The sequence below is a fragment of the Euprymna scolopes genome, chromosome 46, assembly GCF_053919585.1.
Source record: "Euprymna scolopes isolate OS-2025 chromosome 46, ASM5391958v1, whole genome shotgun sequence".
NCBI lineage: Eukaryota > Metazoa > Mollusca > Cephalopoda > Sepiida > Sepiolidae > Euprymna > Euprymna scolopes.
Genome location: NC_136527.1, coordinates 86,498,948 through 86,519,205, shown reverse-complemented (window position 1 = coordinate 86,519,205; position 20,258 = coordinate 86,498,948). Strand labels below are relative to the sequence as shown.

Sequence of the window (20,258 nt, the reverse complement as noted above, 5' to 3'; positions counted from 1 at the left end):
TACAATACATTAGTAGAGCTAAATATACACTTTCAAAAACATGTATGGCAATTCAGCTACACAAATATACTTAAGAGTGCTCAATAGATTAGTAGACGAAAGCATAAAATTCAGAAAACATGAGGAGCTCTGCAGTATGTTTTGAAAACCTAAATGTCAATATGTAAGTATAGATATACTGTAAGTTTTTAATATATATATATATATATATATATATATATATATATATATATATATATATATATATATGACAAGTATTTGAAACAAATTTCCTATTTGAGTGCCTAATATATTTGAGAGCTCTATGGTAACTTTATAAAACATATTTCAAAATTATGTTAGATAAATTGTCTTTGAGAGTGCTCATTTAATTAAGTAGAGTTCTGCATTAGTTTTGGGGTATGGTTCTCACTTTATTAGGGCAATAACTTGGACACATTATACTATGGACAAATCCATTGAGGACAATCAAAGGTAACCTGTTTTTTTCGACTCTGCTGAATAAGACTCATCCGTCTTGGTTCACTCTTGGGACATTAAAACAAAAAAGGTGAAGAATTAAAAAAAGAATGCAAAAATGTAAATGTCTTTGCAACTCATTCATTTTCACTTTCATAACACAAAAACATCTGTAAAAACTTGATAAAAGAATGCACAAACAATAAAATACAAATTTGCTGTCTTGGAATCTGAAATCAGTAGAAACATCCCCTACTGAAATTCCTGCACACCTCAAAAAAAAAAAAAAAAAAAAAAAAAGATTCCTTCCCAATGCAATACTTTTCAAGCAATTACAGTGTCAGACTTGGTACTGGAATGACTCTGTAAACTGAAAAAATATACATAATAAAAAATGTTAAGCAAAATTGATTCATGTTAACACCTCTCCCAACACCACAGATTAACTACAAAAATACTTGATAAAACAAGACACAATTACAAATGTGTATGAAAAAAATAAAAATAAAAAAAATAAAAAAAATCAACCAAGCAATTGCTCATGATTTTCTGGTGTTTGATGGAATGTGAGTAGGCATACAGCCTGGATAATTTTCCAAGGTAAGTGATGATATTCATCATTATTGTCTTTTTGGATTAGTTCAGATATATCTCATAACTGTAATTGTTTTATGTATATATTTATATGTCTAGATGTTATGTGTGCTATTTGCATGTTCCCTATAGAAAAAAAGCTACATAAAATCTACAAGTGTATTCTGATGTAAAATTAACTAGTAAATACAATGCTTGTGTTCCTGATATACCAACTATTTCTTATTAGCATATAAGTTGAATCATGAAATGTATCTCCCTTGCCTGTATCTCTTTATACCTCTGTATTTATCTAGATCTGTCTATCTCTCTTTTCTTATTCTATATCCCTATTCCTCGCCTTGCTATCCACTATGTGTGAACTTATAAATTTCAACATGTCTAGATTGATAAGCTTCTCATTTACCGGTACCTAACTCCCGTTTTGAAGTTAGAAGTTTTAACTTGATTACACGTTTATATGCCAAGGCATCGATGAGGCACATCCAGACGCCAACCTACACGGTGCAGAGAAAGGACAGAAAATAAACTAAGTCCCGATGTGCCTAGCAGATTAGAAGGCATTTTGCTACGCCTACATGCACCCAACATGGCAGTAGGCGTCGATCGGCCACTTCCAGACACTTATTTACACTGTTTTGAACTTAGAAATTTAAATTGAATACTCGTGGACATGTGTTGGTCTAGTAGCTCCTCATCTACCTATACCAACGTCCGCCCCTGTAAGGACTTAGAAATTTTCATTTGAATACACGTTGACTTGCCTTGGTCTATAAGATTGTCACCTATCTATACCTACATCCCCTTTGTTTCGACTTAGAAATTTTTCACTTGAATACACGCTGAGATGCCTTGGTCTATAAGATTGTAACCTATCAATACCTACATCCCCTTTGTTTGGACTTAGAAATTTTTCACTTGAATACACGCTGAGATGCCTTGGTCTATAAGATTGTGACCTATCTATACCTACATCCCCTCTTGTTTGGACTTAGAAATTTTTCACTTGAATACACTCTGAGATGCTTTGGTCTATAAGATATTCACCTATCTATACCTACATCCCCTCTTGTTTGGACTTAGAACTTTTTCAATTGAATACACTCTGAGATGCTTTGGTCTATAAGATTGTCACCTATCTATACCTACATCCCCTCTTGTTTGGACTTAGAAATTTTTCACTTGAATACACTCTGAGATGCTTTGGTCTATAAGATTGTCACCTATCTATACCTACATCCCCTCTTGTTTGGACTTAGAAATTTTTCAATTGAATACACTCTGAGATGCTTTGGTCTATAAGATTGTCACCTATCTATACCTACATCCCCTCTTGTTTGGACTTAGAAATTTTTCAATTGAATACACGCTGAGATGCCTTGGTCTATAAGATTGTCACCTATCTATACCTACATCCCCTCTTGTTTGGAGTTAGAAATTTTTCAATTGAATACACGCTGAGATGCCTTGGTCTATAAGATTGCCATCTATCAATACCTACATCCCCTCTTGTTTGGACTTAGAAATTTTTCACTTGAATACACGCTGAGATGCCTTGGTCTATAAGATTGTAACCTATCAATACCTACATCCCCTTTGTTTGGACTTAGAAATTTTTCACTTGAATACACGCTGAGATGCTTTGGTCTATAAGATTGTGACCTATCTATACCTACATCCCCTCTTGTTTGGACTTAGAAATTTTTCACTTGAATACACTCTGAGATGCTTTGGTCTATAAGATATTCACCTATCTATACCTACATCCCCTCTTGTTTGGACTTAGAACTTTTTCAATTGAATACACTCTGAGATGCTTTGGTCTATAAGATTGTCACCTATCTATACCTACATCCCCTCTTGTTTGGACTTAGAAATTTTTCACTTGAATACACTCTGAGATGCTTTGGTCTATAAGATTGTCACCTATCTATACCTACATCCCCTCTTGTTTGGACTTAGAAATTTTTCAATTGAATACACTCTGAGATGCTTTGGTCTATAAGATTGTCACCTATCTATACCTACATCCCCTCTTGTTTGGACTTAGAAATTTTTCAATTGAATACACGCTGAGATGCCTTGGTCTATAAGATTGTCACCTATCTATACCTACATCCCCTCTTGTTTGGAGTTAGAAATTTTTCAATTGAATACACGCTGAGATGCCTTGGTCTATAAGATTGCCATCTATCAATACCTACATCCCCTCTTGTTTGGACTTAGAAATTTTTCACTTGAATACACGCTGAGATGCCTTGGTCTATAAGATTGCCATCTATCAATGCCTACATCCCCTCTTGTTTGGAGTTAGAAATTTTTCACTTGAATACACGCTGAGATGCTTTGGTCTATAAGATTGTCACCTATCTATACCTACATCCCCTCTTGTTTGGACTTAGAAATTTTTCAATTGAATACACTCTGAGATGCTTTGGTCTATAAGATTGTCACCTATCTATACCTACATCCCCTCTTGTTTGGACTTAGAAATTTTTCAATTGAATACACTCTGAGATGCCTTGGTCTATAAGATTGTCACCTATCTATACCTACATCCCCTCTTGTTTGGAGTTAGAAATTTTTCACTTGAATACACGCTGAGATGCTTTGGTCTATAAGATTGTCACCTATCTATACCTACATCCCCTCTTGTTTGGACTTAGAAATTTTTCACTTGAATACACTCTGAGATGCTTTGGTCTATAAGATATTCACCTATCTATACCTACATCCCCTCTTGTTTGGACTTAGAAATTTTTCAATTGAATACACTCTGAGATGCTTTGGTCTATAAGATTGTCACCTATCTATACCTACATCCCCTCTTGTTTGGACTTAGAAATTTTTCACTTGAATACACTCTGAGATGCTTTGGTCTATAAGATTGTCACCTATCTATACCTACATCCCCTCTTGTTTGGACTTAGAAATTTTTCACTTGAATACACTCTGAGATGCCTTGGTCTATAAGATTGTCACCTATCTATACCTACATCCCCTCTTGTTTGGACTTTGAATTTTTTCAATTGAATACACTCTGAGATGCTTTGGTCTATAAGATTGTCACCTATCTATACCTACATCCCCTCTTGTTTGGACTTAGAAATTTTGCAATTGAATACACGCTGAGATGCCTTGGTCTATAAGATTGTCACCTATCAATACCTACATCCCCTCTTGTTTGGAGTTAGAAATTTTTCAATTGAATACACGCTGAGATGCCTTGGTCTATAAGATTGCCATCTATCAATACCTACATCCCCTCTTGTTTGGACTTAGAAATTTTTCACTTGAATACACGCTGAGATGCCTTGGTCTATAAGATTGTCACCTATCTATACCTACATCCCCTGTTGTTTCGACTTGGAAAATTTTCACTTGAATACACGCTGAGATGCCTTGGTCTATAAGATTGCCATCTATCAATGCCTACATCCCCTCTTGTTTGGACTTAGAAATTTTTCACTTGAATACACTCTGAGATGCCTTGGTCTATAAGATTGTCACCTATCTATACCTACATCCCCTCTTGTTTGGACTTAGAAATTTTTCAATTGAATACACTCTGAGATGCTTTGGTCTATAAGATTGTCACCTATCTATACCTACATCCCCTCTTGTTTGGACTTAGAAATTTTTCACTTGAATACACTCTGAGATGCTTTGGTCTATAAGATATTCACCTATCTATACCTACATCCCCTCTTGTTTGGACTTAGAAATTTTTCAATTGAATACACTCTGAGATGCTTTGGTCTATAAGATTGTCACCTATCTATACCTACATCCCCTCTTGTTTGGACTTAGAAATTTTTCAATTGAATACACGCTGAGATGCCTTGGTCTATAAGATTGTCACCTATCTATACCTACATCCCCTCTTGTTTGGAGTTAGAAATTTTTCACTTGAATACACGCTGAGATGCTTTGGTCTATAAGATTGTCACCTATCTATACCTACATCCCCTCTTGTTTGGACTTAGAAATTTTTCACTTGAATACACTCTGAGATGCTTTGGTCTATAAGATATTCACCTATCTATACCTACATCCCCTCTTGTTTGGACTTAGAAATTTTTCAATTGAATACACTCTGAGATGCTTTGGTCTATAAGATTGTCACCTATCTATACCTACATCCCCTCTTGTTTGGACTTAGAAATTTTTCACTTGAATACACTCTGAGATGCTTTGGTCTATAAGATTGTCACCTATCTATACCTACATCCCCTCTTGTTTGGACTTAGAAATTTTTCACTTGAATACACTCTGAGATGCCTTGGTCTATAAGATTGTCACCTATCTATACCTACATCCCCTCTTGTTTGGACTTAGAAATTTTTCAATTGAATACACTCTGAGATGCTTTGGTCTATAAGATTGTCACCTATCTATACCTACATCCCCTCTTGTTTGGACTTAGAAATTTTTCAATTGAATACACGCTGAGATGCCTTGGTCTATAAGATTGTCACCTATCAATACCTACATCCCCTCTTGTTTGGAGTTAGAAATTTTTCAATTGAATACACGCTGAGATGCCTTGGTCTATAAGATTGCCATCTATCAATACCTACATCCCCTCTTGTTTGGACTTAGAAATTTTTCAATTGAATACACTCTGAGATGCTTTGGTCTATAAGATTGTCACCTATCTATACCTACATCCCCTCTTGTTTGGACTTAGAAATTTTTCACTTGAATACACTCTGAGATGCTTTGGTCTATAAGATATTCACCTATCTATACCTACATCCCCTCTTGTTTGGACTTAGAAATTTTTCAATTGAATACACTCTGAGATGCTTTGGTCTATAAGATTGTCACCTATCTATACCTACATCCCCTCTTGTTTGGACTTAGAAATTTTTCAATTGAATACACGCTGAGATGCCTTGGTCTATAAGATTGTCACCTATCTATACCTACATCCCCTCTTGTTTGGAGTTAGAAATTTTTCACTTGAATACACGCTGAGATGCTTTGGTCTATAAGATTGTCACCTATCTATACCTACATCCCCTCTTGTTTGGACTTAGAAATTTTTCACTTGAATACACTCTGAGATGCTTTGGTCTATAAGATATTCACCTATCTATACCTACATCCCCTCTTGTTTGGACTTAGAAATTTTTCAATTGAATACACTCTGAGATGCTTTGGTCTATAAGATTGTCACCTATCTATACCTACATCCCCTCTTGTTTGGACTTAGAAATTTTTCACTTGAATACACTCTGAGATGCTTTGGTCTATAAGATTGTCACCTATCTATACCTACATCCCCTCTTGTTTGGACTTAGAAATTTTTCACTTGAATACACTCTGAGATGCCTTGGTCTATAAGATTGTCACCTATCTATACCTACATCCCCTCTTGTTTGGACTTAGAAATTTTTCAATTGAATACACTCTGAGATGCTTTGGTCTATAAGATTGTCACCTATCTATACCTACATCCCCTCTTGTTTGGACTTAGAAATTTTTCAATTGAATACACGCTGAGATGCCTTGGTCTATAAGATTGTCACCTATCAATACCTACATCCCCTCTTGTTTGGAGTTAGAAATTTTTCAATTGAATACACGCTGAGATGCCTTGGTCTATAAGATTGCCATCTATCAATACCTACATCCCCTCTTGTTTGGACTTAGAAATTTTTCAATTGAATACACTCTGAGATGCTTTGGTCTATAAGATTGTCACCTATCTATACCTACATCCCCTCTTGTTTTTTTAGTGATGCAATGTTGTCAACTGAGATTTTAAAAAAAAACGCGAGATCAGGAGAAAGAAATGTCCAGAAAATCGCTAGATTTTTAACTTTTATCGTCTGAAATTTTCAAAAATCACTACCCCCCCCCAAACTCCATATTTTAACTTTTTAACCATAAAAAATTATAAATATAGTATACTCAATATATAAAATGTTCCGTTTTTTCTCACTATATGTTTCTGGAATTATATTGAAGCGGTTAGCTCCCCAGAAGGCTTACATATTTTATCAGCTAGTGTTGCCTGTTTTTTTTGGGTATTTTTTTTTTGCAGGAAACAAATCATAAACTCAAACTTTTTATAATAAAAGTTAAATTGAAATATACTGCAAATTAAACATCACAATAATGGTGCAACATATTTTGAAATTAGAAAAATAAAAAAACAAAAAAACTTTGTTTTAGCATGTTAAAAGTATTTAGGTTGGTAGATAATTAAATTCTACTGTATTGGTATAAGTTTCTTTTTTTTTTTTTGCTGTTGTTTCTTGCTTTTTACTTTGGAGGTTGGAATGCCCCCACCCCCTAAAATGTACTTGGAAAAATCGATTTTATAGCAAGATTTAAGAATGGTTAGTGGAAAAAAGGTGAAAAACAAAACAAATAATCAATAAATAATTGTTACCAAAGGCAATAAATGCTACTTTTTTTTACTTACATGAATGAGTTTATTTTATGTTTTAAAGTATTTTTAATAAAATTGCGGGTGTGTGGGTGCTAAATATCTCCAAATTTTCTAGAATTCCCCGCTAGATTGCAACCGAAATCTCCAGATCTAGCAGGAAAACCGCTAAATTATAACACTGGTCACGTGACAGGAAGCGGTAATAAATAATTGTCCCTAAATAAAAAAAATGGCCTCTCGATACAAAGAAAAACACCTATTTATCATAGAAAAATTAAGTATAATGTTATAATTAAAAAGAAATATATAAAAACACACATTGATATAGTAAACATATTATACCAAAACGTGGAAGCCATCCGTCCAGTGGTTTTTTAGACTATTAATTGCGAACTAACCGAGAGTTACATTTTTATATATATAGATTAAGAAATAAATATATATATATATATATATATATATATATATATACTGTGTGTGCAAAATCAAGACTTCAAGACAAGGTGTTGATGGCAACAAAAAGTGTATTTCATTTTACGTTACAATTGTTTCCATGTCAATATTAATGCTCAGTTATGAAATGTGATAATTTTGTAGTTTACTCCTTAAGTCAACCATTTTTGGCTTAAAACCTATTGGTATATGAAAATGTACTGAATTACACGAACTCAGTATATTACATATAAGTCTATATATATATATATATATATATATATATATACTCGGGTTTTTTTTTATTCAAAAGTAATGGACTAATGAATTCAACGAGGTTGTTAGATAGTGCTCAATAAAAAGAGCTGATAATACTTGTTTATTGTTATATAAACATGGTCACATCCTGCTGCTACAAATAGCCACTTGTTTCAATCAAACAACAGATATCATCAAGTGGCTATTTGTAGCAGCAGGATGTGACCATGTTTATATAACAATAAACAAGTGTATATATATATATATATATATATATACAATGTATATATTATGTGTGTGTATATATATATATATATATATATAATATTATGTATATAGTGAAATCAAAGGAGATGCAATGTTTACCTATTTTACCTAATACCTGATCTAATATAAAAAAACAAGTATTTATACATAAATATTTTAATCCCAACCAAATAAAAAAAGCTCAATACACAAATAATAGAGAGTAGAGCTTATTATAAGAGAAAAGAAATAAAAACTAAAAAAGTTGAAATTTACAATCAAATCTATTGCTCGACAGGATACTCCAAAAAACAATTGTCAAAGTGCTTATTCTGCGGACTTTCAATAAGAGCAACATCAAAATTGCAGATAACAGACACCTCTATGTTTCAAAACACGTACACACATGCAGTGGAAACAGCTTCAAAATAATGCCAATCTTCCAAACAGACAATTATTTTTATTTACTTACACAGGAAAAAAACTTCATCACCAAATTCACTCCTGAACTGAACAGAACCTAATACCATCACACAAAAACATGAAATGCAAGGTACACTCGCATGCACACCCATACACATACACACACCCACACATAAATCAGACCCGACACATTAAAACACACACACGTGCGCGCATACAACCACACACAGACATAACACCCCTATCTCTAATACAACACTTTCTTTGAATTGAAAGTCCGCAGAATAAGCACTTTGTAAATTGTTTTTTGGAGTATCCTGTTGAGCAATAAATTTGATTGTAAATTTCAACTTAAAGTTTTCATTTCTTATATATATATATATATATATATCAGAGGAAACATAATTTAATTTAAATACCAAAGAAAACAAAAAAACGGGCAGGTGAAATTATTAAAATTTCCTTAACGCCTTATCGTCTGACCTTCTAAGAGGAAACGTCAGAATGATAAATTAAAAACTAAGAATCGAATGAGGAAAGAAGGGAATTTGGTTTTAGTTAGAAGCACAGTGAGAAAAAAAAATCTCATTGTTCAGGTGGTTTTAAATCAATAAATATATCCAACTGATGTTTCAAAATCTTTTGTCTACACAGGCTAGGTCGAGAGTTGTTAATGACTAACGCCTCAATGATATTGAGATGATAGTTCGACCTCGCACTGTATAAAACATAAAACCACCCATCGGAATATTGATCAGAACACCTATTTATACTCATCAGGTGATTGCCGATGGCGGACTCATGAGCTTGGGAGTGCCCGGATGTTCTCGAAACCTGGTGTAGTCGAATATCCCGAGGGATGTGTTGGGATATTCTCATTTCCAATCTTTGGGATGTTTTGCCAACGTAGTCAGCTCCACACTGACAAACAAATTTATAAACAACAGAATTCTTTTGAATGGTTGGCAAAACATCTTTACGAAAAGAAGAGAAAAAGGTTCGAGTTGTGTAAACTACTCTAAGCATAGTAGCTGGAAAACAACGTTGAGTAGCAGAAGAAATCCTTTTAACAATATGAAGGCCAACAGGACCTAACCATGGTAATTTTAAATAAATGAGACAACGTGATGGACCGATATGTTTAACAGTATTAAATGTAGCAATTTTACGTTCAATAGTAGTTTTTATTATATTTATAATAAGGCCTTAAGGAAATTTTAATAATTTCACCTGCCCGTTTTTTTTGTTTTCTTTGGTATTTAAATTAAATTATGTTTCCTCTGAAATTTCTCCTTCCATTTTGCTGTACCAAGAATTTACTTATATGTATATATATATATATATATATATATATATATATATATATATATATATGAACTATCAACTAAACTCCAACCTCTCTCCCATCACAGAAACGAACTCCGAGCACTAGTACCCCTTCAATGACAATACCCATTACAAACTTGACAGGCAGCAAAATCCCACCCCTTCACTGTAGAAATGTTGTAAAGATTGTAGTGGAATGCGGCCGCAAATGGATGGTTACATTCAAAGCTAGTAAAACAAAGCTGCTCTCCTTTAACAATTACAAGACACCTCCCCTGCGGATAATATGAACTGGAACAAATACATTGAGGACATTGCAAAGGCTGCTGCAAAGAATGTCGGTTCCCTCTATCGAGCTAGAAGACTACTCACACCTGAGAGTATCCAGTATCTGTACAAAGCCGTCATTCGCCCATGCATGGAGTATTGTTGCCACTTCTAGGCTGATGCATCTACCACTAGTCTCTCCCTCTTGTATAGGGTCCAAAAAAGAGTACTGGATAAGGCGGACGAAGCCAGGATTGTAGCCCTTGATATATGCAAGGCCTTTGAAAAAGTCTGGCATAAAGGGCTGCTAATGAAAATTAAATTGTATGATATAACTGGACGTATACTAAATAAAATTAGATCCTTCTTAAACAATAAAAGCATACAGGTTGTCAGACGTACATCCAAGCAGCATAACATTAATGCGGAAGTATCTCAAGGGTTGATCCTTGGAGCATTATTATTCATGATATTCATAAACGACCTCCCTGATAATATTGTATCTGAGATGGGTATATTTGCTGATGATACAATGCCCTATAATAAGCATGAGGAACGAACAGATGTACATAAATCTAAGACAATGTCCGAATCGTTAGAAAATGACCTCCAGACTATAGTAGAATGGGGCCGCAAATGGATGGCAACATTTAATATATAGTATAATGCAGCTAGTACAACTAAGCTGCTCTCATTTAACAATTACAAGACGCCTCTCCAACCCCTATATTTATGACAAATAGTACCCTACCTGATAATTCTACATTCAAACTCCTCAGCCTAACATTTGTGGGCAATATGAACTGGAACAAATACATAGAAGACATTGCAAAAGCTGCTGCAAAAAAGGTGGGTTCCCTTTATCGAGCTAGAAAACTACTCGCACCTGAGAGTATCCTGCACCTTTAAAAGGCCATCATCCACCCATGCATGGAGTATTGTTGCCACATCTGGGCTGGTGCATCTACCATTAGCATCTCCCTCTTGTATAGGGTCCAAAAAAGAGTTTTCGATATAATCGGTCCCACTTTGTCAACTAAGCTCCAACCCCTGTCCCATCGCCACAATGTTGCATCACTGTGCCTGTTTTACAAATATTTTAATGGAATGTGTTCTAATGAACTCGTTTCACTTGTATCCCCTCGACGTACATATCCACGAAAACCCGCTTAGCAATAAGATCTCACCCCTTCACTGTTGTTATCCCTAAATGCCAGAAAAGCTTTCTATTCTAATAATTTCTTCCCTCGAACAGTTAGACTTTGGAATTCCCTTCCTGCTGCCTGCTGTCCTGGCTGTACTGATATGCAGAAGTTTAACTGTAACAAACAAATATCTTGTTAATCTTTCCTAGACATGGCCCCAAATAGTAGCCCCTTACGTCAAAGTGGCGATATGCTTTGTAAGGGGTGAACATGAGTAAAAAAAACAAAAAAAAAAAACATTCTACTCAAATAGCTTTTTCCCTCGGACTGCTGCACTTTGGAATTTCCTTCCAGGCCCCTGCTTTCCTGATTGTACTGACATGCAGAAATTCAAGTGTAATATGATCAGACATGTTGCTGCCCAACTCAATCCATAGTATCTTTGAAAATCTGGTTGCGAATAGTTTTTTTGGGGACTATTTTACCATGTTTGTCCAAAATTTTCTGTCTATGTCAAAATTTTCTGTGTATGTTTAGTAAATAGTTTATTTAGCAGTTTTGCATGGTGCGGAACCCAAATTTAAATATGTTAAGACCTTGGCGACTTTTGAGGCTAAACAGGGGGAAGGGGGGGTGCAAATGATGGACTTAGTCATTTCTTTTTTTGCATGGTGCAGAACTCAAATCTACATATGTTAAGGCCTAAAACTGCACCGTTTGTACATTTTCACCAGGATTTGACGTTCCCCGGGGGACTTTTAGGGCTCAGTGGGGGGGGGATGCTGAACTTAGTAATTTTTTTTTATGCCTCGTCTACTGTGCACTCATGTGGAACCATGCTTCATTTGTTTAAACTATTGTTTAATTAATTAATAAATGTTTATAAAAAGTATTTAATTTGTATCAATTGGTTTTCAATTTCTTGTAAACGAATTCCATCCAGTAAATGCAATAATAAAGTAAATAAATGTTAATATAAAGTATTTAATTTATTATTTAATTAATAACCAAATTTTTAAAGAACGTATATAATTAATATCATTCTATTCAATTTCTTGTAGACAAATGCCACTATGTAATATATAGTATATATAATACTAGCATGGGTGCCCGGCGTTGCCCGGGTGTTTGGAGGTGTGTGTTGAGCAAAAAAAAAAAAAAGTTTGTAGTAGGAAGGCAGGCTCGAACCTGTACCGCGATGGAGGAAAAGAACAGCAAAAAAACGTGATGTCTTTGCTGTTATGACCACCGGCAAACCAGAAGTGGCATAGGTTTAAATTAAGGCTAGATAATCGAAAAGAGGGGATGACTTTCAAAAAAAGGCGACACCTCCCTGCTGAAAAGCACCCAGTTGAGGGTGAAGAAATTAATGTTTTAACCAATTTTTCGGTATTTGTCGTCTGAAGGGTCAAGCTTCAAAACAATATAGATCTTGTGAAAATCCGTTGCCTCTGTCAAAAGTTTCAGGCAGACACGCAAACATACATACATATATTTATAGCTCAAATTTTCGACCCAAACCGATTAAAAAGCTTGCCCTATCTCTGAATACCCTTTTATGTAAAATTTCAAATGTTTAGACCAGAAATTGTCTGAATAATTTGGTAGAGACCGCAGAGGTCAAATTTTTTAAAACTTTGACCCCTATTATGACCCCTTAACATTTACTGCTTTGGGATCAAATCAAGTTATTAAGTTAGATCCATGTCCAAAGAACCTATATCTAAAATTTGAAGTGTTTAGACCCAAAATTGCCGGAAGAGTTTGGTAGAGTTCTCAAAGGTCAAATCGTTGAACTTTTACCTCTTAACAGCCAAATTTCTGGCCAAAAACGAATTATAAAGATTTTCCCAAATCTCAGTGCGTTGTATATCAAATTTCGAGTCTGTAGACTGAAAATTGACAGAGTTATTGCGTAGGAAAATATACACAAACTGACACACAGACACTTTCGCTTTTATAGATATATAATATAAAGTTAATAAATCTTAATATTAATTAATTGTAAGTATCTTGCATACTATAGCATTGTACCCATTTTTTGGTCACTGTTCACCGTTATGCCAACTGAAGACGCCTCAATAATTTCTTAAAAAAATGACGACTTGGTATGCTGAAAACAAATACCATAGGGAAAATTAGCGCAGTCAAATAGTTTGAGATATAAATATTCTGTATTTTGTTACATAATTTCTAGTAGTTTTATTTGGCCGCCATCTTTGTTGTTTCCATGAAATGGTATATTGAGCATGCGTGCGCACGCTGCAGTGAGCGGATGATCTGTGTAGTTGACTCAACGCAATTCTGAAAGCCGTTCTTAACATGAGGAGGTGGGGAGATGTTTATTGCAAAAGCCGTTCTTAACATGGGGAAGTGGGTGGGTGGGGGTGTCATACCGAAAGCCGTTCTTAACATGGGGAAGTGTATGTTTATTCTGAAAGCCGTTCTTAGCATGGAGAAGTGTATGTTTATTCTGAGAGCCGTTCTTAGCATGTGGAGGTGTATGTTTATTCCGAAAGCCATTCTTAACATGGGGAGATGTATGTTTATTCCGAAAGCCATTCTTAACATGGGGAAGTGGGAGATGTTTATTCCGAAAGCCATTCTTAACATGGAGAAGGGGGGGGCGTTTATTCCAAAAGCCGTTATTAACATCAGGAGGTGTGGGGGATGTTTATTCCGAAAGCCGTTATTAACATGGGGAGGGGGGTTATTCTAAAAGCCGTTCTTAACATTGGGAGGTGGGGGGATGTTTATCCCGAAAGAAATAGCGTTGAATAACCGTTAAACATAACAACACATATCGCATGCTCACTATCCCATTTCATTGAAACAACAAAGATGGCGGCCAATTCAAACTACTAGAAATTACATTGCACGATTCAGATATTTATATCTCGAAAACTATTTGTCTGCGCTAATTTTCCCGGTGATATCTGTGTTCAGCATACTCGAAAACCTTTAAAAGTTGTTGATTTATTGCAAAATGTTGAGACGTCTCCAGTTGGCGTAATGGTGAACTTTGACCCATTTATGTTTTCAATTTTAATATCAATTTGTTTTCAATTTCTTGTAGACGAACGCCATTATAAATGTTCTTTCTGTTCCGCTGCGTTCTTCCACGCGCATCACCTGCAACGCCATGAAAAGCAGTTACACACGTCTGGGAAGGAAGTGAAAACGAATCAGTGCAAAGACTGCTTCAAGACATTCGCTACGCAATTGACGCTCAAGTTTCATCAGGATTTCGCATGCCGAATGGTGCAACGTCCGCACAGATGTCCTAGCTGCCAGCTTGGTTTTAAGAATGCAGTGGAAATCGAAAGCCACAAGTGCAGCGGGAACCCTGCAAAGCCGTTATGCTGTATGAACTGCGACTTCCGCACTGGTTCACCACGAGACTTAGAACACCATAATCGGATCCACACGGGGGAACGATGCTACAAGTGTGAATTGTGTGATTTTCGGACAGCGTGGAAAAAAAACCTGAAGGTGCACATTTTGAAACATTCCGGATTAAAACCGTTCACTTGCAATGTTTGTGACTTTGCGACAAACGATCGCAGTAATTTGAGAACTCATTTGAGGAAACATTTGAAAAAGAATAGCGCGAGTCTTTGTCACACGTGCGGCACAAATTTCAGTGACCCGCAGGCTCTGGCGTCACATATGCTGTTGCACAATTATGACACGCCTTACAAGTGCACATATTGCAACTATTCGACCAAGTATAAGTTCACGCTCAAGTCACACATGCGGGCCCACAATGTTGAGATCGAGACAGCGAAAACCTCTCAGATCGTGTCGACTGATGCTGATCTTGGCTCGATTCAAGACGTTAGAGAAATATCAATCCAAACAGCAGACGCCGACTACGAAGAACTTGTTGAGAAACAGTTTTTTATGTGCCAGGAATGCGGTTTTGTTATTGACAATCGGAAACTTTTTGACATACATCAGTGTAAGGTGAACGACCCGACCGCGCCGTCTGTTTTGGATGGCGAAATGATTATTCAAATTATCGAAAGTCCAGCGGAACTCCAGGAAGTTGTTGAACCGTGACAAATTTGACAATATCTTGTAACTTTGTCTTGTTATCAATAATGTTGAAATATTATTTATTTTGTTTCGATTAATCGAACAATCATTCTCACATCTTATCTGCACAACGTTTCGGCCGATGTAACCTTCGACCTTCTTCAGGTATAAAAGTCGCCATGATTTGGTAGCAAAAAGAAGTGAGGGTAGTTCTGTACTCTAAGGTTTCACATTTTTTATCTAGTTTGAAGTAAAAGGTACTTGTACAGTTTAATCAACACATTAAAAAATGAAAATATCGAAAAATAATTAAATTGTACGTATCCGTTATGGAACGAAATTCTCTGAATAAAAAATTTCACTTAATTTCATCAAGTAGGTTTTTTTTTTTTACAGCGAAAAAACAATTTGTTATGATACCGAGCAAAATGTTCGATTTTTATGAAGAAAAGCTAGAATTAAAGATGGGGAGGGGATGTCCGCGCTTTACATGGATTTATCTTCCTGTGGCGTTTCTAAAATCCAAACAAAAATTAAGAAAAAATCCAAGATGTCTGCCTTCAAAGTGCTGTCATAAAAACATGTTTTCCGCTGTAAAAAACACAAAAAAACTACTCTATCAAATTAAGTGAAATGTTTTTTTGTTTTTTTTCGGAGATCTTCAGTTCAAAACGGATACGTACAATATAAACTTTTTTTGATATTTTCATTTTTATATGTTGATTAAACTGTACAAGTACCAAAGTTTACGCAAATTATAAAAGTAATTTAATTATCAGCGAACGTTGTCTCCTACGAGACCTTGCAGGGGGTTAAAATAGTGACAGCCACCTTAAACCTTGTGTTGCTTTGCGAAGCACCTCCCCTCTCTCTTATCCGATCAAGAGTCTCCCTTATCCCGAAGTCGCCGGATGCCAGCGAGCCACCCTCCTTCGCCCAATTGCAAGGGATGGCTGCCTGGAGGTCACCACCTGTTTAAATGCAATTCTCAAGAGTGCCCATCGGGAGACACGGGATCTCTGTGACGGTGATGATCGACGTTTCCAAAGCGTTTGACACCGTTAATCACGACTCGATCTGCCGGGCAGCGCGCAGGTTTGGCGCACCAGATCCTCTGGTGCGCTACATCCGGGCCGGCTATGATGCTACGACCAGCGTGCTGGGAGACCGGGTTTTTCACCCTTCCCGTGGTGTTCGCCAGGGCGACCCTTTGTTGCCTCTGCTTTTTAACATGGTCATGGATGAGGTTCTTTCCTTGTCCCTTGCCCGAGATCGCTTATCCAATGGGGTCAACTGAGGTAGGGGCGTTAGCTTACGCCGATGACCTTACTCTCTTCGCTCGGACTCCAGAGGGTATGCGAGTAAAGCTTGAGGCGGTGGAACTAGCTTTGGCGCGATCGGGTATGGTGATTAACCCCGCTAAATCACTGTCTCTTGCCATCTTGTCTAACAAGAAGGCGAAAAACGTACACCTGGCCGCAGCGGAGCTTGTCTGTGGTGCTCAACCCGTTCGAACCCTAGGGGTCTTGGATTCGTTTGTGCTGCTCGGGGTCAGTTTCGACTGGAAGGGGATACTTCCCTTTCCACACCACAAGGTGGTCCATGACTGGCTCGGGGAGTTGCATTCTGCTCCGTTAAAGCCGCAGCAGCGCATTGAGCTCTGGCGGGGATATGCGATGCCCCGGCTATTGCATTCATTTGTCTTGGGCAACGTGCGCCACAATACTCTCAGGGCTATCGATGTTAACGTGCGAAACAGCATCCGCAAGTGGCTCAGGCTCCCAAAGGACTGTCCGGTCGGCTTTTTTCATGCCGCTGTTTCTGATGGGGGATTGGGGTTGCCTTCATTGGTGACTTTGATTCTACTGATGAGGCAAAAAAACATTAATTATAATGTATAAAAAAATCAAAAAAAATCTGGTTAAAACAAATTGAATAACACATGATTAATCATACTGAAACCAGCAAACTTACAATTGGTTGATGGATTTTATTAAAAAATTCGAAACCTTAGAGCGCAGAGCTAACCTTTTTTTTTTCCTGACATTTTTTTAATTGCCATTGCTCCCAGGTCCACTCTGACTTGGAGTGGTAGTACCTGTTAGGGTCCCAACTATGGGTTAAATAGAAACTGACTTGAAAAAAACAAATATATTCTAATAAAAAATTTTTTTCAAAATCACTTGATTCAGCATTAAATAACCTGAAAAGGGTTGATATGCCGTAAAACAAAAACAACCAACCAATTACTTTCGTCAAAGGGTATAAAAAGCACATGTTTTACCCACTAACTTTTTAGGTGATTTGAGATATTTATAATCAGTTTACATACAAATGAATACATATTTGAAAATTATGTTATCTCTGATGTAATATTTAGTAGAGATTTCTTAGAAAAAATCCAACTTCAAAAATAGGTTGCCACATACAGAAAAAAATATATATATACTAGGTACCTTCAATAAGTTTCCAGACTTTTTTTTTGTACGGCCATTTAAAATTGTTGTAGACTCTTGAAAATTCAGTATGTTATTGCGATGCATCTTATTAGATGACTGACCAGTTTTTATGATTTCAGGTTCAAATGAACAGCTACAGCAGGAATTGGAATACACCCTACTAAAGCCTGATTGTCACAGCTGGTGAATTTAAAAAAAATGCAATCTGGACGTGAGGACACTTTAGAAGAACGATATGAAATAAATTCTGTTTTAAACTTGAAAAAATGTCACAGAAACGTATGGAACGCTTCAGACTGCTTTTGGACCATTTTGCATGAATTGAGTATCAGTTTTTGAGTGGCATAAGAGATTCAAGGAAGGCAGCGAGTCTGTGAGGAGTGATAAGAGGTGTGGGAGGAGTAAGGAAGTCAGAACACCAGAGTTGATTGGCCAAATAAAGATTCTACCTTTTAAGGCGATTACATGTGAACAAACTGATACACTTACTGAAAAACAAAAACAAACGAATAAAATTAAAAAAAAAAAAACGATTTAGTGGAGTCAAACGATAAATTTTTACTTGGTTTCTATCTTAACATTTTCCTTTAAAAGGTTTTTCGGTCCATTGAAAATCTCGTTTTTATTTTATTTTTTTATTTTATTCTTTATTTTTTTATTTTTAAAGGAAGTGATTTTGTGGCGGGTATGAATCTACAATAATACCAAAAGTTATTACTGAAACATTGTTTTACGTGAAGTAAAATAATGAGTTGATTGGCCAAATAAAGAATTTCACGGATAAAGACCGTTGTGTGTGTCTATAGAGACAATAAGTGCACAGTTTGATGTCAGTGTGGGAACTGTACACACAATTATTTGTGAGGAACTGATGATGCGGAAGATTTGCGCTAAGTTTGTCCCCACAGTGTTCAGTGAAGATTGGAAACAAGAACGTTTTCATGACATCAGAGAGATGGTTGAGCTGATCGTTTAAGATCCACAGTTCTTTGATGATTTGATGATCTGCGATAAAACCAGATCTATTGCTAGATCATAAGACAGAGTTCCCAGTTGAAACATGCTGGCACTCTTTTTTTTTTTTTTTTATACATAGGCGTCACCACTTATCAAGGCCGATCGGCCACTCAAGGATAAGGGTTAAAGAGTGTAGAGTAGTCAAAAGGACAATATAGTAATCGATAGTAATGGAAGTTCGGTAAATTTGTTAACTTAAGTGGAACGGCTCATCAGAAACTTGTTCATGTTGGACTTGAAGACAACCATATTACAGACAGCTGGAAAGCAGGAAAACGGAAGACAATTCCACAGGCGTGCAGTTCTAAGAAAGAAGCTTTGATCATGGAATCTACATTTAGGTTTAGACACAGATAAAGAGTGGGGGGAATTATTGATAGTGCTTTCAGCTAGACGAGTGTTTCTTGTGAAAGTTTGGCAAAGGGGGACCATAGACTGAAGCTCAATCGAACACTTTCCATGAAAATAACGATAAAGCAGAGACAAACTCGCAACATCTCTTCTGTGAGATAGAGGTTGCAAGGTGAATGCTCTGATGAACTGCAAGCACTTGTGCCCCCTCAACGTAAATAACCCCGACAAGCAACTAAATCCCACCCCTTCACAGTAGAGATCCCTAGATGTAAGAGGGCCTTCTACTCCAGTAATTTCTTCCCCAGGACAGCAAGACTTTGGAATTCCTTTCTCGGTCCCTGCTTCCCCAACTGTACTGACATGCAGAAGTTCAAGTGTAATGTGAATCAACATCTTGCTGCCCAATTCCCCACATAGTACCCCTGTAGCTTATGTCCCTGATAGTAGCCTCCTACATCAAAGTGGCAATGTGCCTTGTTTGGGGTGGAATGGTAATAAAAAAAAAAAAAAAAAACCAGTACAGTCTGGAAAACAGGTAGCAGGAAGAGAATTCCAAAAGTCTATCGGTTTGAGGGGAAAAAAAAAACTATTAGGATAGAAAGCTTTCTGGTATTTAGGGATCTCAAAAGTGAAGGGGTGTGATTACATTTATTTTCTTGGCCCTCGGGACAAGATCAAAGTGTAGTATCTGTTCTTCAGATGCTGCACTTCTATTTCTTGTTCTCTTTCGGTGGAGGAGAAATCCTTCACGACTGAGACAATTTTTATTTTTGTACCTTTTCTCCACGTTAAAAAACGACCCTGGTGTCTAACTCTGTCCCGTGGGGAGGCATAGTA

General features: G+C 36.5%; 1 protein-coding gene across 1 annotated transcript; it reads left to right on the top strand.

Moving 5' to 3' along the window:
- The first annotated feature begins 311 nt into the window (after window positions 1-311).
- On the top strand, window positions 312-15,670 carry LOC145270962 (uncharacterized). The gene is made up of 2 exons (XM_080126508.1): window positions 312-1,059; window positions 14,630-15,670. The coding sequence occupies exon 2, from the start codon at window positions 14,812-14,814 to the stop codon at window positions 15,613-15,615; it is 804 nt and encodes a 267-aa protein (XP_079982634.1). The 5' UTR covers window positions 312-1,059; window positions 14,630-14,811; the 3' UTR covers window positions 15,616-15,670.
- Window positions 15,671-20,258: the final 4,588 nt, after the last annotated feature.